Here is a 21203-nt window from a genome sequence, read left to right as displayed (position 1 = left end):
GAGCCCTGGCCACTTAACTTCAACCACAACATCAACCAGCTGCTCAGTGGACAATTTTGTTATGAGGTGTTAGTGATTTAACAAGTTGGCCAACAGTAGTTTGGCATAAAAAATTTCATCTCTGTTGGGTTTTACTGTTGCTCACTGGACTTTTTCTTGGCAGAATGGACAAAGTTCCTGCCATTGGCATTCAGGAACCCAAGGAGAATGCAGTAATCACTTTTCTGTGGTATTTTCCACATTCTTTTTTGGTGGTTTGTGTATGATTCTATAAAGCTTTGCAGAAAACACTACTAGGATGACTTGTCTACCTTTTTAGAGTCTCTCCAAACTGTTGTCCTGGATTTTTTTCAACAATATTTTAAATTTATTGGAGAATGCATTATACCTTTAGACTATGTGAAAATTAATCTTATGTAATCAAAAAAATTTAGTCAGATTATAAGAATGGGGTATGTAGTCTGTGAAATAATACCTAGCTTGATAGAATGGGAACGGCAGTGTGGGATTGCACAGAGCGTGTTTGGTAGACTTAAGCACAAGCACCACCTGAGTAGTTGTGGACAATCACTTACCTTCTCAGTATTTTCTTTCTCTCCAAGCGCTAACACTCTGTAATGGGCATCTTGGTGCTTTAGACATCTCTTAAGTGTAAGTGAGTATATCTTCCAAATATACCATTTACTTGTGGGACTAGTATACCTTCACAACTCACTAAATAACTAAAAGAAACGGGAGTGAAGCAAGCTTACATATGCATGGAAACAGAAATTTACTTGAAATCTTTTTTTTTCTCCTCTAGTCATCTCTTTTATGGCTACCTATCTACTTGGCCAAGAAAATAGAAGTCACTGACATTCAAATACCATCTATTAAGTGTTTGTAACTTGCAGAACATTGAGTTAAATACAGATTTTTTTCAACAGTGGATGGCGGGGGTAGGCTGGGGGATGCTCTCTGATCTCCTGCGGCTTATAGTTCGTCAGAGAAGATAGAAAATTAGACAAGCATTCAAAATAATATGTAGTGAGGGCTATGACATAATCCCACAGTTGCCTTGCAAATTCTAGATTCTAAATAAGGCCTGTTTCTACATATCCTTGAGCATGTGTGATCCAGATGGATTATAGGAACATCTACTCTAGTGTTTTTCAGTTTTCCTCTAAATATTCACCAGAAGTGACCACTCTGACTACATGCAGCTTTAATTTACCTGGGGGTCCAGTCTCTATGTGAAAAGGCAGTTAAAATAAACTCATATACAATTGGGAGGAAAAAAGTCAAGTGCTAGTATAATTTCCACAGAAAAGTAGAAATACAAATATCACTCATTATTTGCACTTCATTTGTTCTGTCCCTTAGGACATCTACTTGGCCTCTCCCATGACGATTCCAAATTCTGTGAAGAAAATTTCGGTTCCACAGAAGATAAGCGCTTAATGTCTTCCATCCTAACCAGCATTGATGCATCCAAGCCCTGGTCCAAATGCACCTCAGCCACCATCACTGAATTCCTGGATGATGGCCATGGTATGTATAGTTCCATAGGCTCAGAAACAAAACTTGGAATTATTGCAAGTTGTGCTTCATTATGTCCTCGTGATGTTCACCTTACCCTCTAAGACAGTGGTTGCTTAGAAAGTGTCAGAAAAAGGAACAAGGGGACTGTCTGTTGGTGTGTAATGCCAACGTCCTCGGTGGCATTATAGCAATGGTATTTTTGCTTTTGAATTACAAAGTTCAAAGAGAAGCAATGTGGGAGACCACACAGAATGCCTAGCCAGTGCCCAGAAAGCCTGGCTTTTATTCCCTCTTTCACCACTAGCTTACTGTGAGAACATTGGCAGATAATCTTGCTTCCCTGCTATTAATATGACTCTCAGAATTATTTGTTACATCCTTATTATAGGGGTGTGGTTAAAACGTAGGTGACAGTTCTGTCAGATTCTCTTTATGGCGACATAAAACCAAGAATGGAAGCTCTTTAGATTTGCATTCACTAAAAAGTTTGGTTTCATCCTGACAGCCTGTTTTCCTGAAAGTGGAGTGAAAACTGCAGAACAGGAATAGAAAAATCAATCTGAATGGTGAGAAAACAGTTTAAGAATTTCAAAAGAAAATCCTTGGCTTTATCCCCTAAGTACAGTTCAAGAGCACAGCACATTTTATTAAGTTCTGCAAATCTAGGATTAGTGCTGTAAATTATATAAAAATACTAAGGAAGTCACAGTTTTAGAAATAATAAATTCTGACCCTTAAGTAATCTTTGAAACAAGCTGTTGCTAATTTCCTAGCATTCCTTGTTACCTTAAAATATTAAAAACACAGGAGAAGAGATGAGGTAGAGTTGGAAGAGATCTTCAGAGACCACAGAGTTCAAGTTTCTCATATTACAGAAATGGACATCTTCTCATTCCTTTTTTTTTTTTTTTTCTCTTAAAACATGTCTCTTTCTAAAACTGGTGGTTGAAGTGAATGTGACAGAAATTCTTGATCACGATAATTGTTCACAAATTTATCTCATGATGTATGGTTCAAAGTTAGATAAACAGAATCTGCAATAGCTGTTTTTCCTTGTTCCACAAAGTTTATGGCTTGAAATTTTTGTAACTTCATAGTGAGTTGGTCATCTTGAGCTTTGGCTACATAATTACACAACAATTAATAAATTCAGTTCTTTTCAGACAGAAAGAAATTCCACTACACAGTTCTTTGCTATCTTGTAGCCAAAATGTTCACAAACTCATTTTTGCTATGTTAATGGTGAACTGGTAATGCTTTAGTTACTTTCATCTACTTACATTGACTATTCCTGAAAACAATCCACACACATCTTGCTTTAAAATTTCCCTTAATACAAAATAAATGTTCTTTGTTAGTTGAAATGATGGCCTAATATCTTGATGATTCAGAAACAATATCAAGAATCAATGTATTAGGTTTTTCCTAGACTAATATAAAGTGGTAATGTTCTGTTTAGTTAGCCCAGTTTAAAATGCTGATTAAATGCTGATAGAGTCCTGGAGTGAATGCTTACCTAATTACCGGCCTACCTACATTGATCAAGTCCATATCTAATAACGTGCTTCTTGGGAGGAATCTTAGTTTCCACTCTTAATATTACTTTTACTGTTTTTCTTCAAGTTTCCTAAAAATGGAATAACATTAATATTTCATTTCAAAATCACACATTACTCATTCCAAAAGGTTGAGCTAAACTTTGAATCACTAAATGAACAGATTTAGTTGCTAAGGCAGCAAATACTTATGGCTAAAATTGAACCAACTTTTTTTTCCCTGTGTAAGTATTAGGTCAGCTAATTACAATGCTGTGCAGAATTTTGTTCCTATTGCCATATTTCTGGAATGATTCATTTATTTCATGTTTGTGGAATTCATGATTTTACTTTCCATGCAGTAAAGATGCTCCCAGTATTGTTTTCATTTTTTAAACATTATTTCTGTATTTAAAAGAATCTACACTCAGATTTTTAAAAATTTTACAACAAATTTTATACATCTTTCTGTGTCTACTCCAAAGGATCTCATGGTAGATAACAGCCAAAACCATACTTTTGCTAGAAATAGGTCTTATTCATTTGCACTGAGGAAATCACATCTGAATTCCCCATTTATATGTTAAATAAATAAATAAATTCAGTTACCAACATTTGTCGGACAGGAAATTCTCATAATATATTCATTCATTCATTCCTTTCATTATGCCTAGGCTCTCTCACTTTTGAATGTGTTGGTTAGGCAGTCTTGTGTTTTAACTGCCCCATCCCACCAAAAACTTCAATTTTATCAGTAGCCTATAGTGAGTAAAGAAATTTCAGAATGATGAGGATCTAAGAAAGGCACTGTAGCTGTGACACAGTGGCAAAGTTCAATTACATTCATTTCAAAACAGACGCAGAACTGAAGCTACAATACTCTCTGTAGCACTGTCATTTACACTTGAATTTAAATAATTTAATAACGTTTAGATTGCAACCAAAAGCTGACTTAAGTCAGTTAAAGCCAAAGTATGACAATAGGAACTAATCAACAGGATTTTCAGATGGTGGCAGTTCTGACATTTCAACTCCAGATCTTAGGAGAGAACCAAGGGGACAGTCAAAGCCCAAGATGATGGAAAAACAAACAAAAAAGCAAACAGAATACATCTTTGTTCGAAGACTAAGCTGATATCATATCATCAAACCTTTTCAATTTACTCGTAGGGAGCTACACACATTTGCAAGCAGAGCCCATTCATTCATATGTAGTAGAAACAGTTCTACTATTTTTCTGTTCTAATTTTCTAGGCCACTATTTAGAGCAAAAAAAAAAAAAAAATAGTCATTTGGGTGCATAGGGGATGCCAGACAGGTAAGCTGAGAGAAAGAAGTAAAATCATTTGACAATAAGAGAGAAACCAGAAGAGCTGTAAAAAGTAGCCCTGAAACAGTAAAAGCACAGTGGTCTGGCACCATCTTCCAGAAGGTCAGAAACCCTCTTACCCCATTATTGTATCCTGCTGAAATCCCTCAAGATTTCAGCAGGATACAATAATTGATACTCAGAAAAGAAGTGATTTTCTGTTATTTAGGAAGGTTAAATTAGGACACTCATATAAAAGGCAGCAAAGCTATTGATGTTTTTAGGTAGATAGTCTCACAAAATTGATACAATTTTTAGGTGGGGCCTAGAGACTACATTACCTAGAGAATCCACTTATGTAATAGCTTATCTGTCTTGTTCCCACCTCCAGCAATGCTGGAGAAATGATGTCTTAGAGTACAATTAAACTTGAATCATTTCATTTGTTTTTAAAATTATTAGCCATAAGTAGCCAGACATGTGTAGCACTCTACCACTGCCAAATTTAAATTTCCTAATATTGAGTGTTTCCCGATTTAGTTCCAACAAGAAAAATGCAGCAATTAGGTTATGGTTGAAAAGTCAGTGTGCACATTCTAAAATAACTGGGCCTGCAGATTTGATTCAGAAAGGAAGAAGCCATGTCTTATGGAGACTACCTCCTCCAACTCAGCCTGGCCAAGATACTTGCAGACTTCCTGCAGTGTTTATACAAGTTAGCTCTAGGCAAGCTGGCTAGGAGTATGATCCTCAAAAATAAAGGTAAGCACTGGCAGAGAAACTGTTCAGCAAAAACAGGTTATTCAATTTCTTTTCTCAAATGTTTAATAACCATGAAGCCAAAAACAATAGCCCTGTCTGCTGGATCCCTCAGTTCACAGTGCCAGGTGATAAGAAGGACCACTGCCTGAGCAGACACAGCTCAAGAACACCCAAGACACAGGCTGCTAAGGAAAATCTAAAGACAGCTTTGAAAAATTCATATTTAAAGAGCTAAATTTACGCCACTTACTGAACACAGAACTTTGGAGAGAAAGTGGTATTAGAAAACCAATTCTCTGAATCCTTTGTTAAGTGTAGACAGTGAAGCTAGTAATAAGATCTTAACATTCAGTTTTTAAGGCCCTACTCATAAAATTCAAGGCCCATGATGGTATTCTCTTTATTTTCACAATAAATATGTTCTTTAACATGGTCTGTGAGTAAAACATGTTAAGTCCACAGTGACCCATATGTTTAAAAAGCTATGCTTCATCCTTTAACACAGAGAATTTTTAATCGAATTTCCTTGGCATCACATCTGCTAAACAGTGTACTACAAACAGATCCCTTGAATTACTTTGGTCAGCAACCACTGTCTGTGCCTTTGTCATTGCCCAAGTTAGTTTATTCGTCACTGAACCCATAATGCATCAGTGACTCTTCTAAACATGCAAATAAAGACCTTAGAAAAGAGTTGCAAGACCAGGGAGATGATGATAAAAGAAGAAACTTTGCAATGTTGTGAGCCTTCTTTGAATGAGTTTCATTAGGTATATTCATTGATTTTTCCTAAGCCAAGGATATTTGGACCAATTCGTTTTCTGTTTTTTTTGCCACACCATGCAGCTTGCGGGATCTTAGTTCCCTGACCAGGGATCGAACCCGGCTCCCGGCAGTGGAATCGCAGAATCCTAACAACTGGACCACCAGGGGATTCCCTGTTTGGACCAATTCTTATTTTCAGTGTGTGTGTGTTAAAAAGGAAGAGAAGACAGAAATAACTACAGTGCTAGAAACGGGGCGGGGCGGGGGAATGAGAAGAATAAAGAACAACCAACCTTCATCTGATGTTTCATTTATCATTAATATGAAAGACAAACAGAAGTCAAGCTAGAAGTCAGATATAAAAAAACAAAGATTTTTCTGCTCCATTTCCTGGAGGCATGGCATACCTTCCACCACCCCAAGAGTACTTTGTGGCCATGGAGAGACCACCACTTTCTTTCCTTTGTTTATCCATCTCAGATCACTGGCTCTTACTTTTTAAAGTTTCTACTTTACTTATACCCTAACAGTTAACTTAGCATTTAACTTAACATGGATGGTGAAACCAAATATGTGATGTGCACACCTTTTCATTGTCTTTCTTTTAGAAACAATCCATCTATATACGCAGAATGTTAAAACAAAAGGAAGGAAGGAAGGAAAGGAGGAAGGGAGAGAAAAAGGAGGAGAGAAAAGGAAAAAGAACTTGGCAATTTTGTGGAACAGAATAAGCAGACAAAATGTCAGCAGCAAAGCCCAGACAGGATTTCAGGCTAAGATAAATTTTAAAATATGTGAAGATATGGTTGAGAATAAAAGTAAAACAGATTAAGAAAAGTCAACAATAGATTGGACACTTTTAGAGGTCAATATAAAAGATTCTAAAAGACTGATCAATTTCCTCTCTCAGCCCTCCCCCAAATTGAACATATTTTTTTGATGAAAAGTGTATATCCGACCCACTATTACTTAAATCTTAAATATTTCATATCGTGAGATTCGAAATCAGGCTTTATATTGATTTTTTTATGGTTGTCCCTTGGCCCAAGTCTTCCCCTTGGTAGCACTGTCTGTACCTATTTTATTGCCAAAGGACATAATTCAACATATAGATGGAATGGATAGACTGTAGATTTCACTGTTAACAGAAACTAATGCAGCAACAAATCTTAATGTTGAGAGCATTAAAGTAATAAATGAATAGCAAATCTGAATAAATCATTTTATTTTAAGCAAGAAAAGTTCATCTCCAAATGACCTCTAAGGGAAAACCATAGAGCTAAGATATCTCTTTTTTAATAGCCAAGTAAATATGTTATACATTTTTAAAACTTATACTTTGGTATTGAGCTTCATAAAGAGAGGCCACATCTTGGAGCCTCCTTTGTCATAAGCCGATTCCAAATTGCATTGTACGTTTCTTTTCACACATCATACATCATCAGGGAGGTAGCGGAGGTATCAGTGACCGCATATCCATGGAGATGTGCTGAGTTATTTCAGCTTGCGAGAAACGAGGTCGACCCATGCCACATGCACCCACACATGTTAAAGACTTCCCAGCTAATATTTAGTTACCCAGTCTTACAGTCTGTGCTTTTCAGCAAAATTTAAAAAAAAAGAAAAGTTTCTTCAAACAGCACTTTTGGAGAACTGGAAAGCATTCTTGCTGCCTCAGAGATCTGTTGACAGTCTTCTACCATCAGCAATCCGCTATGCATTCCCTGGTTTACACAGGCTCTTTTTTATGTAGCAAGGAAGATAATGCTTTTCCCTAGTTCCAAAGGGCCTCATCTCACTTTATCTTCTAAACAAAGCTTAGTGAGGTTTTACTATCATTCCTTCCTATTGACTTGCTGTTGATGTTTTTCTTTTAACTTAATGTTTTTCTCCCCAAGTTCTCTTTGGCTGGATACTGATTTTTAATGCTTTTTCTGGCTTGCCTTAAGAAGCTTTACCTCTTCAAACGTTCTGGCTCAGAAGTTAAGTAGGAACTTTGCTCTTTATTCATTTTCATATAATGCCTCCAACACAGATTGACAAATTTCAAGGTATTCGCTTTGAAGAAACTTGAGTGTAGTTGTAAAAACATTTGCAGTATACTTAAAATGTGCTGAATATTCCATTTCTCAGTGGAAAGTAGGATTTAAACATGGTTTTCTTTTGTTGAATAAAAAGAATGACTTGAATACATCTGAAATATTGTTAAATATGTTGGGCATAGTACCAATATGATTGTTTTCTATTTTTCTGGTCCCCCCTTATAGCTCTGTGAGCTAATTTTACCCTTCCAGTGTCACAGTGAGGAGAGAAACATTCCACAGATCTTAAAAATAAATTAGGGAGCAGTTAACTAATATGGCCAAGAACACTCAGCCATTTAGTGTTTTGCCAGAATTAAACTTTAGATCAACTGTTTCTTCCATTAGCTACCATTTAAAGGATCCCTACACATGCCTGCCCTTTAGCAATAAAATAAGCAATCTATCCATGTGCTCAGCAGAGGCAGGATGGGCCTCTGAGCATAAAACCCTAACAGCTATGGGACCTTGGGTAACTGATCCATCTTTATATTCCTCAGTTTCCTTATCTGCAAAATAAAACAATGAAAGAATCTGCTTCATAGTGTTCTCGTAAAGATTGAATAAGCTAATACATTTAAAGAACCCGTGTCCCCTGCATCGGCAGGCAGACTCTAAACCACTGCGCCACCAGGGAAGCCCCAATTATTTTTAGTATTGTTAATAATCAGTGTGTAAATCTTAAAATCAAGTAGACAGAAAAACACCAGAACTGATGGGCAATATGTAAGCTCCTGTATGAAGAGGAGAAGTTGAAGGTGTTAACTCACTGGGAAGGGATTTCTTAGGGAAGCTTTTTGGGGAAGGTGAGGCACATTTCAGCTTCTGAATTGGCACTGTCTATGTCAGCTTCTACTGACCTCCCCCCCCATCCCTTTATAATCCCCACATCACTACGTACTGAGAGCACCAACTTGTTTGTGACAGACACACTCCAAAGACCCAACAAATACCAACTGCATTCAATAACTGATACAAAGGGGAGAAAAAGGATGCAAAGAGTAAAAAAATGGGCCTAGTCCCAAGTTATCAAAGATGTTTTCTTTTCTCCTCCCACTGCTCCTGATATATGATGCTTGAAACCTCTTTATTAAAATTCTTTCAGTCTAAGAGAAAGACTTTATTTCCTTCATTTTATTGGGAGACCTTTAGGGGCAGATCTGGGTCATTTTTCTGTATCTCTAATATCTAGTATGTTTGCTAGAACATTGTAGGTGCTAAGCAGATGCTGGTTGAGTGCAGGAATGAATGAGGCATCCACTTGTTTATTACTTATGGAATTAATGGAAAGGTGACATGGATGGGGGATGGGTCCCCCCGATGCAGGGGGCACGGGTTCGTGCCCCAGTCCGGGAGGATCCCACATGCTGCGGAGTGGCTGGGCCCGTGAGCCATGGCCGCTACGCCTGCGCGTCTGGAGCCTGTGCTCCACAGCAGGAGAGGCCACAACAGTGAGAGGCCCATGTACCACAAAAAAAAAAAAAAAAAAAAAAGAATGGGGTAGTTGGAAGTGGAGAAAGGGATATAGGAAGGGTGCAAGGACAAACTCTGTTTCTCAAAGTTGTAAACACCTATTTATTATTATTGTTTGTTATTATACCCACTATCTTATTTCCTCTAGGTCCAACCCAGTTTCTGTTAGTCCCTCAGCACAATGACTATTTTCACAGCTAATTATTATGAAATAATTTTATTTAATCAAACCACTGCACATCATTATGTATACCCCAGAACACATCATCCATGGGAAATCCTAGTGGGTGCTGGTGAGCTCACAGAGGCACTCAGCCTCGTCCACAGGGAGTCCCCTCCCCCGGGCATCACACTGCAGATCTGTAGATGCATCGTGTTTCAGCACCAGCTGGAGTCTTGCATTTTCAGATCCATAATTTTCAAGGTTTGAAACAGAAACACAGAACAGTGGTCAATCTTGGTTATTCTTTTAGGTAACTGTTTGCTAGACCTGCCACGCAAGCAGATCCTGGGCCCCGAGGAACTCCCGGGACAGACCTACGATGCCAGCCAGCAGTGCAACCTGACCTTCGGGCCCGAGTACTCGGTGTGTCCCGGGATGGACGTGTGCGCCCGCCTCTGGTGCGCCGTGGTGCGCCAGGGCCAGATGGTGTGTCTGACCAAGAAGCTGCCAGCCGTGGAAGGGACACCATGTGGAAAAGGGAGGATCTGCCTGCAGGGCAAGTGTGTGGACAAGACCAAGAAAAAATATTATTCAGTAAGTGATTTTCTTGTCACGCAGGGCCTGGAGACCTAAGGTCTGATGTACCTTCCTGTGACACCTGTGGTGGGGACTGGCCACAGAAGGCTCTATTTCCTAGTTAAAATATTTTTCCTTGAGGGATCTATTTACAGCTCCCTCCTTTACCTGCAAGAGCCATCCCCAGCTGTCAATTACTGGAGAAAATGCAGATCTCAGGTTATATCCTGTAGCAAATAAGGAGACAGCCCAGATTCTGTCTAACTGAGACCCCACGTAGGGCCCCAAATTACTGCTTGGGAGTTTACTTTCAAACTGCTCGTAAAGTTATTGGAATACATTTATTTAAATTCGGTAAGGAAATAACAGCAAAGCTGACACATGGTCCTCATGCATACTTGGTGAACTCCAAAATGGTCACGCTTTCCCCCTCATGGCAAGTTAATCTAACTTCAGGAACTATAATAGCCACACCTGCTCCAGGGAGACACCTCCTCCCTCCCTATGCACCCGGTCCAGCTTCATGTCAGCAACTGACACCTTCACTGTCAAGGTCCAAGCAAAGCATTTGTTCCCTCTCACTCATAACATTTTCAAAGTCCCTAGAAGAGTGTTGCCATAGGCGTGTTGCCTGTGCCTTTCAAGACTAACACACAAGCAAGCATCCTCAGATACCCTGACACAGATACCCTGACACATACAACCAGAGGAAGTTCTTCAGGAATTCCCTCGGCAAAGGCGTTTCTAGTATCTTCCTTTTGGAGTCTCTCAGCTTCCTGCTGCCTGCCGTGTTTCTATAGCAATAAACCTGGGATGTCATAACAGGACTCTTCATTCCCTGTGATGTGGGTGCATGTGATTGGGTGCTCTTCAGTATCTGTCCCATTTCCTTTTTACAGGGTGTAATGAAGCCAAGCCCAGGTCAGATACATTTATGCATGTGGCAGAGGGTCTGTCACAGGTGGGACGTGTGATGTCAACAAAGGGACTGCAGAACTTCAGTGCTAAAGAGGGAGAAAAGATGGAAGCATAATCAACCTGGAATCATACAGAATCTTTAGCATCACACAGTTCTTTAAAGATGCAAGATCAGGGTGGACACAAAGTAAACCGTGGTTCGGTGGTTATTAACGGAAATGTGCAGTATCGGAAGATCCAAAGAAGCCACGAGCAACCCTTGCAGTGTGCTCAGTACTTAGGGTGAAGTGTTCAGACCCTCTAGTGCTGGGGGGTGGGGGACAGAAAAGCTGGATTGCCAAGATTTGGAATCACATTGTAATTCCAGAGTGTTCAATACCTGTGACCATGTTAAATTCAGTGAAAATTTAACTGTGATGAAGTGTCCACCGAGCGACTGAATTCAAGTGATTTCCAAATGTACATTCCACTGAGTCATTGAATGCATGTGATTTCCAAATGTACATTTTGAATGTTTTCCTCGCTTCTCAGTTAAAATATCTTCTATTTTCTGTTTTAGACATCGAGCCATGGCAGCTGGGGATCCTGGGGTTCCTGGGGCCAGTGTTCTCGCTCATGTGGGGGAGGAGTACAGTTTGCCTATCGCCACTGCAATAACCCCGCGCCCAGAAACAATGGCCGTTACTGCACAGGGAAGAGGGCCATCTACCGCTCCTGCAGTGTCTTACCCTGCCCAGCCAATGGTACGCTGCTCCCAAGTGTCAGCAACCATCATGTGTCGGGTGTAATTTGTGCTCTAGCAGTAATAAATAGAGGAGGCTGGAGAAATAGCCTACTAATCTTGTACTGCACAGTTCCACCAGTATGCAAATCAATAACAAATACATGAGTGATTTTTAAATTATTATTATAAACAACTGAGTGTTCAGGGAGTAGGAAGAAAATAATTGCTGTTTTCAACTCTGTGTTGAAGATAAAAATCCTTCAACACTGGTGTAGAGAGACTCTGGAAAAAAAAATATATCATCTATCATCTCCTTAAATGGATTTAAATGAGCAAGAATATATCTAAGTTTCAGAACAGAGAGAGTAATAATGTGACATGTTTGATTTTTAGGTAAATCTTTTCGTCATGAGCAGTGTGAGGCCAAAAATGGATATCAGTCTGATGCAAAAGGAGTCAAAACATTTGTGGAATGGGTTCCCAAATATGCAGGCATCCTGCCAGGAGATGTGTGCAAACTGACCTGCAGAGCTAAGGGCACTGGCTACTACGTAGTGTTTTCTCCAAAGGTAACTGCATGCAGACGGTCCAGAAACAGTAGGCGTCCATGGTGGAAATTATTTGGTAGAATGGAGCCTGCACATACCAAATGTAAACAGTCATTATTTGGGGGGTGGCTAGGTTTTGGAAGGTTTCATTTTCACCTCTGTAATTTCTATATTTTCAAACTTGCTACAATGAATCAAAAGGATTTTGTAAACAGAACAAGTAAATGTTTTAAAAGCTATTTTTGAAAAAGTGTAACTCTCTGTCAAGAAGGTGAATTGCAAACTTAACTTCAAAATAGTATTCCCTAGGTACATTTGTAAAGGGGACTATAAAACAAGAAAGTTTTCTATTTTTCTGTCATCTTTTACTGAAGAATTTCTTTGGTGATTCATGAAGATAGATTCAAGATCATCATCCCTGACCTAGACTTTAAAATGTCTTGCACCTTTAAAATGAATCAATGTCCTTTTAGTTATACACATTTATAATATATGCATGTGAAATTATCCCTTGTTTTTCACAGAAGAGCATTTTCTAACTTATTTAAGTTTCATTTCTCACAAGCAACATTATGCAGCAGTTTAAAACAGTTTATCTAATTTGCAAATATGTACTATATTTAAAACCATCTCTGTAACTGGTCTTCAGATATTTATGACATATTATTGAAAAATAAGTTAATGTCCAAGTTATGTAACATTTAAAATGTTTTATCTTTTTATTGAAAAATAATATATTTTCATTTAAAAATATTATAGAGAGATAAAAGCAAAAATATTACCTGGAAATATAATCATTTAGAGAGCTGTTAACCTGTTGAAGAATACCCTACCTCACTTTATACACATATACACCCTCATATACACACACTTATATGAAAGAGTTTTGTATATGCACAAATACAAAATATGTATGTTTACACATATGACTATATATGTTACTTATACATACTTATATGCACAAACCACTGAGTCCATATACATAGTATTTTGTAACTAGCTTATTAAATATATTCTAATTCTTTTTTTTCAAATATATTCAGTCTCTTCCAGTAAGTACTTTTCTCTGACCTTCCCAGACTTCTTTTTTACACAAAATTGTCTCTACTTCAGTGTCTCACAATTCAACACAATAGGGAATGCTTTCCAACCGTTACAAGGTTGTGACTGTCCAGTGTAGATTTTCAATTTTGTTACAGTAATAACAATTACGCACAAGACAGAAATAGAGTCACAGATATAGAAAACAAACTACCAAGAGGGGAGGGAGGAAGGGATAAATTGGGATTGGGATTGACACATACACACTACTATACATAAAACAGATAACTAACAAGAATTTACAGTATAGCACAGGGAACTATACTCAATATTCTGTAATGACCTATATAGGAAAAGAATCTAAAAAAGAGTGGATATAATGCATATGTATAACTGATTCACTTAACTGCACAGCAGAAACTAGCACAACATTGTAAATCAACTATAAAATTAATTAACAAAAAACAATTGTGTAAACAAAAAGGATGTCTGCATTCGTGAGCCTGCTCATATCTCTGCTCTCCACACAAGTGACAGACAGTCCCACACTAAGTGAAAGATTGTTTCTAGCAATAAAAAGGCAAGACTATACCATGGGAACGTGTTACCCACACAGAAATGGAGACTAGGACCTCGGGTCTCCTAACACATTCGGAATTAAGCTCAAGAGATAAAGAAGAGAGAAAGGGCATAACCCCAATTTATCCCAGTTCTTCTTTCTGCCAATATGTCAAGAATTTTTCAGTTGGATACTCCTGGAAACCATTTTTTTTTTTTTTTTTTTTTTTTGATTCGTTGTTTAGTTTCCAAAGTACTAGCCATTCCAATCAAACTTAAAACTCCCAAATTAGAACTTGCAATTTTATCAAAGAACCCACCTACGCAGGCCCAAGTATTTCCCACTGCTAACGTGTTTCTCATTATTCAGGTGACCGATGGAACGGAATGCAGGCCATACAGCAATTCCGTCTGCGTCCGGGGAAAGTGCGTGAGGACAGGCTGTGATGGCATCATTGGCTCGAAGCTGCAGTATGACAAGTGCGGAGTGTGTGGAGGAGACAACTCCAGCTGCACAAAGGTGATTGGAACCTTCAATAAAAAAAGGTAACGTGAGAGAACGATTGCCCTTATCTGATCTGAACGAAGCTTTAGACTCTTGCAAAATTGATAAAGGAGAACTCGTGTTACATCATAAGCTATCTGTGGGAGGACATCTAGCCAGGACCTAGTTACACATGATGAATATGAGAAGTGAAGGGAAGGAGAGGACATGAAATGAGCTCTGCATGCCGACTGGAAACCCATGGCACCTCTGCGAGCAGATTAACTGCAGTAGCCATGGGTCCAGGTTTTACAGAGTGTGAAAAAGGCAAAGAAAAAGTCTGTGACATTCCACTTTAGCCATATCTTGCAGATCTGTTATTTCTGAAACACCATTTAGGAAGAGATGGCTGGTTTCCAACGTAACTACTGTTTTGTTTTGTTTTTTTACAAATATATTCTCATTAGGCTGTAGTTTTATTGAGAAAACATTTCTCAGTGCAAAATGTAAGTTATCTGCAGTAGTGTAGATGGCAAGCCTGTTTTTGAGACAGCTATCCTGGTTTATATCTACTCTGTAAAGAATAATGTCAGTTTTCTACTTCCTCTTATGGTCCTGATTACACTCTTGCTTTACCACTTTCTGGCGTGAAATATTATACTATCAGCTAGGATGGCTGAGTCAGCTAAAGAGTCTGCTGGAATGCAGGATTGTTTTTCCTCTTCACCAGACCACTCTTATGCTGAGTGGTCTTGGTCAGGTTCACCTGTATTCCTGATATATGTGCTGTGTTGTCTTTAACTGGAGAGGAATATACAAACCAAGTCAACAATAAGAATTCCTTAAAACAATCACATGCCATGGTAATGTAAAAAACTAGAAATGACCTTTGATATGATAAAAAAAAAGTATGGCTGGAGAATTTATTCTGTATTAAAATATGCATTACTAATCCTATTTGCTAGTGATATAATAATTATTCATCGAATTGTGTTGGGCCATCTAGGTCAAAACCCCTGCAAGTCCAATTATATCCTGCGTTTTAATATATTTCAAAGGTTCAAGGCTCCTTAGAAATGATCCAGTCTAACGTTTTGCTTTACAAATGAGGGAATTGGGGCTCTGAAAGTTTAAGACTTACCCAGTTTTACTTGGCTGATAAATGCCAAAGTAGAGGCTATAGCTTAGGTCATAAAAATAGGATGCACAGGCCATTTGTAAAAAAGAAACCAAAAAAGAAAGAAGGGTAAAAATTCAGGAACTAAATGAGAAATAAAATTATTATTTTAAAAGTAATACCTTACCTTATGTACTGTATGCTGTGTATCCTTCCTACATCAACTTATAAACCTCTTTTTATAGTGCTAAATTCAGCATTAAGCTTTTTTATTTACAACAAATATCCGCATATTTGATGTCACCTGAAAAGGGGAAGGAAGACATTCATGATAGCAACAAGCAGGATCCCACATAACTGCTTGCAAATTGATTTGACCAAGATTATAGTATGTGGTACAAATGACCTGTTTGAGTATCCTATATAAATTATCTTGGCCTAGTGTGATCGATAAAAGAGAACATTGATCTTGGAGCTGGAATATTTGCAATCACGCTCTGGCTCAGTAATTCACTAGCTATGTGATCTTTGAAGAGTCACTCAACTTCTTTACAATTAGCATCCTTGAGAGTAGAATGGAAATAATAGTAATTATCTTGCAAATGAATGTTGCTGTGAGGACCAAATGAGATAATGCATATTAAACTACCGCACTGGGCTTCCCTGGTGGTGCAGTGGTTGAGAGTCCGCCTGCCGATGCAGGGGACACGGGTTCATGCCCTGGTCTGGGAAGATCCCACATGCCGCGGAGTGGCTGGGCCCGTGAGCCATGGCCACTGAGCCTGCGCGTCCGGAGCCTGTGCTCCGCAATGGGAGAGGCCACGACAGTGAGAGGCCCGCATACCGCAAAAAAAAAAAAAACTACTGCACTAAGTTCAAACCTCTTCACAAATATGATCCTAATTTTAATTCACTCCTCCCTCAATTTTCTTCGTGTCAGTAAAGGGCAACTCAATCCTTCTACTGCCTAGTACCAAAACTTTGGCGTCATCTTTCACACCTCATTTTCTCTCACACCCCACATACATCCATCTGCACATCCTCTCAGTCCTACTTCCAACATATATCCAGAATCTAGTTGCCCCTTACCGCACAAGCAGAAGCACTGCCATCTGGTAGTCATTGTCTCTTGCCTGGACCAATCCAGCGGTCTTCCCACGGGTCTCCTGGCCCCTGGCCCCTCACAGACTCTTTTTCACAAAGCAGAGAGAGCCATCACTTTATCACCTAAGTCAGATGGTGGCATTCCTGGGCTCAACTCTCCAATGGCTACCTTCTCACTTAGAGTCAGTGTCCAAGATCTCTTCATAACCTGTGAGATGCTAAAACATTTGGTCCCTGCCCTGCTCTGAGTCCCTTCTACACTGGCCACTTCGCTTGCTCTGCGCTAACATACTGGACTTCCCAACACTCCTCAAACACGGCAAGTGGCAGCATGTGCACTATTTCCTCTGCCTGGAACAATTTTTAACACTTAATAAGCAGTGCTTCCTCTAGAATTCCTTTAGATGTCTTAAATGTCACCACTACCTGCCCCCCAAAAAGGTGGTGGCTTCCATAAGTGAATAGGAGCATCTCTCCCCCATCCTTGTCATTCCTCTATCTTCTTACTCTGTTTCTTCACAGCTCTTAATCAACAGATATTGTCACATATTTTGTTTGGGGGTCTAAGCCCCACCCCACTAGAATGTCCCTTCCATGGCAGCATGCTTAGTATGTAAGAATGCATGTATTCCTTCATGGCAGGTACTGTTCTTGTACTGGGGAGATAGCCCTGAAGAAAAGAAGATTCCCCTGCCTTGCCAGCCACACTTCATACTTCATAGTTATATGAAAACATCTGCATTCATTCATGGTAGCCAAGGAAGCTGGTTAATGTCTAAAGTGTAAATGATACCAAGAAGGGTGCAAAGAAAATGAATAAAGAGTACAAAGGGAAACCTATTTTACTAAAACATCAAGAAATCAGAGCATGACTATTTACAATAGTCAGGACATGGAAGCAACCTAAGTGTCCATCAACACATGAATGGATAAAGAAGATGTGACTCGTATGTACAACAGAATATTACTCAGCCATAAAAAGAAACAATAACTTGAGTTATTTGTAGTGAGGTGGATGGACCTAGAATCTGTCATACAGAGTGAAGTAAGTCAGAAAGAGAAAAACAAATACCTTATGCTAACACATATATGTGGAATCTAAGAAAAAAAATGGTTCTGATGAACCTAGGGGCAAAACAGGAATGAAGATGCAGATGCAGACGTAAAGAATGGACTTGAGGACATGGGGAGGGGGAAGGGTAAGCTGGGACGAAGTTTAGAGAGTGGACATATACACACTACCAAATGTAAAATAAATAGCTAGTGGGAAGCAGCCGCATAGCACAGGGAGAGAAGCTCGGTGCTTTGTGACCACCTAGAGGGGTGGGATAGGGAGGGTGGGAGGGAGACACAAGAGGGAGGAGATATGGGGATATATGAATATGTATAGCCTATTCACTTTGTTATACAGCAGAAAATAACAGAACATTGTAAAGCAATTTTACTCCAATAAAGATGTTTAAAAAAAAAAGAAAAGAAATCAGGGCATGACTCTTCATACTTCCCAGTGGCTCGGGAAGCTCAGTTTGAGGCCTGCGCGGTGCTGAGAGTTCCCAGCGATTCTCGTGAACATGAGTCAGACTCTAAGAACAGGATTACAAAAAAGGCTCTCCCGTCTAATTCCCTTACCCTATATTCTTCGCTTTCTTGACACTCTGTTTGGTATCATTTAAACTCTGAACGTCACCAGAACTTATTTTAACTGTTATGATGTACAGTTGTTGGAGGGAAGGGATTCATGCAATGGGGACGTGGTAAAAGGAGCATAAAGTGTGAGTCGAGAGGCCTAGAACTGCCACTCATTAGCTCTGGAGTGAACTTGTGCAAATACTTTAATACATCTCCACATTATAGACTTTTTAGGTAAGATGGAATGTTTTCTCCTGGCTTTGTTTGAAGCCATTGTAGAAACATCTCATCTCTTAATATTAGATACTTCAAAAAAAAAAATCCTGTGACAGAATCTAGTCCAAATGTATTAGAAAAATTAAGATAATGAATCAAATTAGGGAATTCCCTGGCAGTCCAGTGGTTAGGACTCTTGGCTTTCACTGCTGAGGGCCCATGTTCAATCCCTGGTCGGCAAACTAAGATCCTGCAAGCTAAGTGGTGCGAGCAAAAAAAAAAAAAAAAAGCTAATGAATCAAATTGAATAGATAAGCAACATCATCAGCATTGCATCTTCTCTCTTCAACACAGTAGGAAGCTCTGACACCTGTCTGGCCATCATGGTAGGTCAGATGCCCAATAGAAAGGGGCCTTCCCTGGGGATAAGCCTCCTCTCCAATTCAGAGGAAATGTTTGAGTGGGTAACACATTTGGATTTTACATATATGAATCCGTTATCCCGTATCCTCCAAACTTTAGTAAGAATTCAGAAGTGAACAATTAAATTTCACACACATCCGTTAAACTGTACAAGTAAAGTATTTGTTTCCATTTAAATAACTAGGAAAGTAAAACATATGAGGACCTTAATGTGAAATTACTTAGGCAAAGATTTGGGCAAAAGATGACTCCTCCCCACTGGTCTAGTCCCTTGGTGCTTAATTAACCTTTCTGTCCTTGCGTTTTCTGCAACCTTATGGGTATCAGAGATATTTATGCCTTTGCCCATTTTCCTGAGCAGATGATGGGTTATTAGAGATCTATCTCATATGTCACTCACCATAAAGCATCGCTCAATTGACCGTAACACTTTGCAGACCCTAAGCTTTCAGGGAAATTTGCTAAGGCATTAAGGATTCTTTTGTCCTTTGATGATTCTGGTAAGCTACGGTTACGCAGTTAAAGAATTTTATGTTCTATTTTCTGTCTTGCCCAGGAAATCCAGAGTTTTAGTAGAAATGGAGTCAGAGCCTCTAACCTGTCTATAGCCCAACAAATAATTAAATCCGTGGTTTCCCAACTAGTCTGCACCTTGGAACAGTGTGGGGAACTCTAAAAGTACTGCTGCCTATGACCCATCCTGAAAGATGGGGATTTAACTGTTCTGGCATCTGGGGATTTAAATTTGTAGGCTTTGGAATTTTTAAAAGATCCTCACATGATCTTAATATGCAAACAAGCTTGAGGAACGTTCATTGAAAGGCTTCTATGAGATTGAGGGTAGATTTTTGCTGGTTTGTGTTTACGGGCATTTTGTGCCAGAAAAAACCTAAAGTAGCTTTGTAAAGATGATAAGATTTGATAATGATGTGTGATTTTTGTGTAAATCTTTAACTAAAGGAAGTATAAATTTTTAAAACCAAGGCAGGTTGCTAACATCATCCTAATTTTGAACATCATAATACAAATGTATACAATATGATAGTCTGACTGCAATTTTATTTTGTTCTAAGAAAATTAATTTTTGAAGGCAATTTAAAATGAAGCTTTTTAATACATTAAAACTTTATATTAAGGTAAGGTGAGACTTTTAGAGAATTTCTATTTGTTTATCCATTTGTTAAGCATTTACTTACTTTTCTTTCCTCCCCTTTCTTATTCTCTCTCTCCCCTGTGGACATTCCTGCTTCCAGCAAGGGTTACACTGATGTTGTGAGGATCCCGGAAGGCGCGACTCACATAAAAGTCCGACAGTTCAAAGCCAAAGACCAGACTAGATTCACTGCCTACTTAGCCCTGAAGAAGAAAAACGGTGAGTACCTTATCAATGGAAAGTACATGATCTCCACTTCGGAAACCATCATTGACATCAATGGAACAGTCATGAACTATAGTGGTTGGAGCCACAGGGATGACTTCTTACATGGGATGGGCTACTCAGCCACAAAGGAAATTCTAATCGTACAGATTCTTGCAACAGACCCAACTAAAGCCTTAGATGTCCGTTACAGTTTTTTTGTTCCCAAGAAGTCCACTCCAAAAGTAAACTCTGTCACTAGCGACAGCAGCAATAAAGTAGGATCGCCTACTCCACAGCTGCAGTGGGTGACGGGCCCGTGGCTCGCCTGTTCTAGAACCTGTGACACGGGCTGGCACACCAGGACGGTGCAGTGCCAGGATGGAAACCGGAAGTTAGCAAAGGGATGTCTTCTCTCTCAGAGACCTTCTGCATTTAAGCAATGTTTGCTAAAGAAATGTTAGCCTGTGGTTATGATCTTCTGCAGAGACAACTGGATGATTCATCACTGACACAGTTGTGGTGAACACGAGGTCAACCGAAAGCACGGAAAGTCACACTTCAGGGTCATTGTCAACAGGAGTCCGATTATGGGCAGAATCTGCTCTCAGCGACCAAATAAAGATGCACACTGCTTCATGGGACAGTGGTGACCTTGGAATATAGAAAAACTTGGGAGTTATTGAACATCCCCTGGGCCTACAAGAATACAAAAACACTGATGAATGTAGAATCAGGGGACATTTGAAGATGGCAGAGCAGTCTCCCCCTTGTCACCTACCTCTTACAGAATGTCTACAAAGGCATCGTAATCATTTTCGTGCATATTATTTACACAGTAGCTTATTTTTACTGTTTGTAAATACATTCTTCCTTGGTATGTCACTTTATATCACTTG

General features: G+C 39.1%; 1 protein-coding gene across 1 annotated transcript in view; it reads left to right on the top strand.

Moving 5' to 3' along the window:
* The window catches only part of ADAMTS5 (ADAM metallopeptidase with thrombospondin type 1 motif 5), a 44570-nt gene extending 23413 nt beyond the window's left edge, over positions 1-21157 (top strand). The window contains exons 3-8 of the mRNA XM_024732005.1: positions 1363-1530; positions 9920-10203; positions 11663-11846; positions 12221-12396; positions 14345-14520; positions 20201-21157. Coding sequence (XP_024587773.1) covers positions 1363-1530; positions 9920-10203; positions 11663-11846; positions 12221-12396; positions 14345-14520; positions 20201-20768 — 1556 coding nt within the window. The 3' untranslated portion in view covers positions 20769-21157. The remainder of the gene's footprint in view (positions 1-1362; positions 1531-9919; positions 10204-11662; positions 11847-12220; positions 12397-14344; positions 14521-20200) is intronic.
* The last annotated feature ends 46 nt before the right edge of the window (positions 21158-21203 follow it).

This window comes from Neophocaena asiaeorientalis, unplaced genomic scaffold (assembly GCF_003031525.2).
Source record: "Neophocaena asiaeorientalis asiaeorientalis breed wild unplaced genomic scaffold, Neophocaena_asiaeorientalis_V1.1 scaffold55, whole genome shotgun sequence".
Taxonomy (NCBI): domain Eukaryota; kingdom Metazoa; phylum Chordata; class Mammalia; order Artiodactyla; family Phocoenidae; genus Neophocaena; species Neophocaena asiaeorientalis.
The sequence above is the reverse complement of the archived record's forward strand: the minus strand, read 5'-3'. Positions and strand labels throughout refer to the sequence as shown.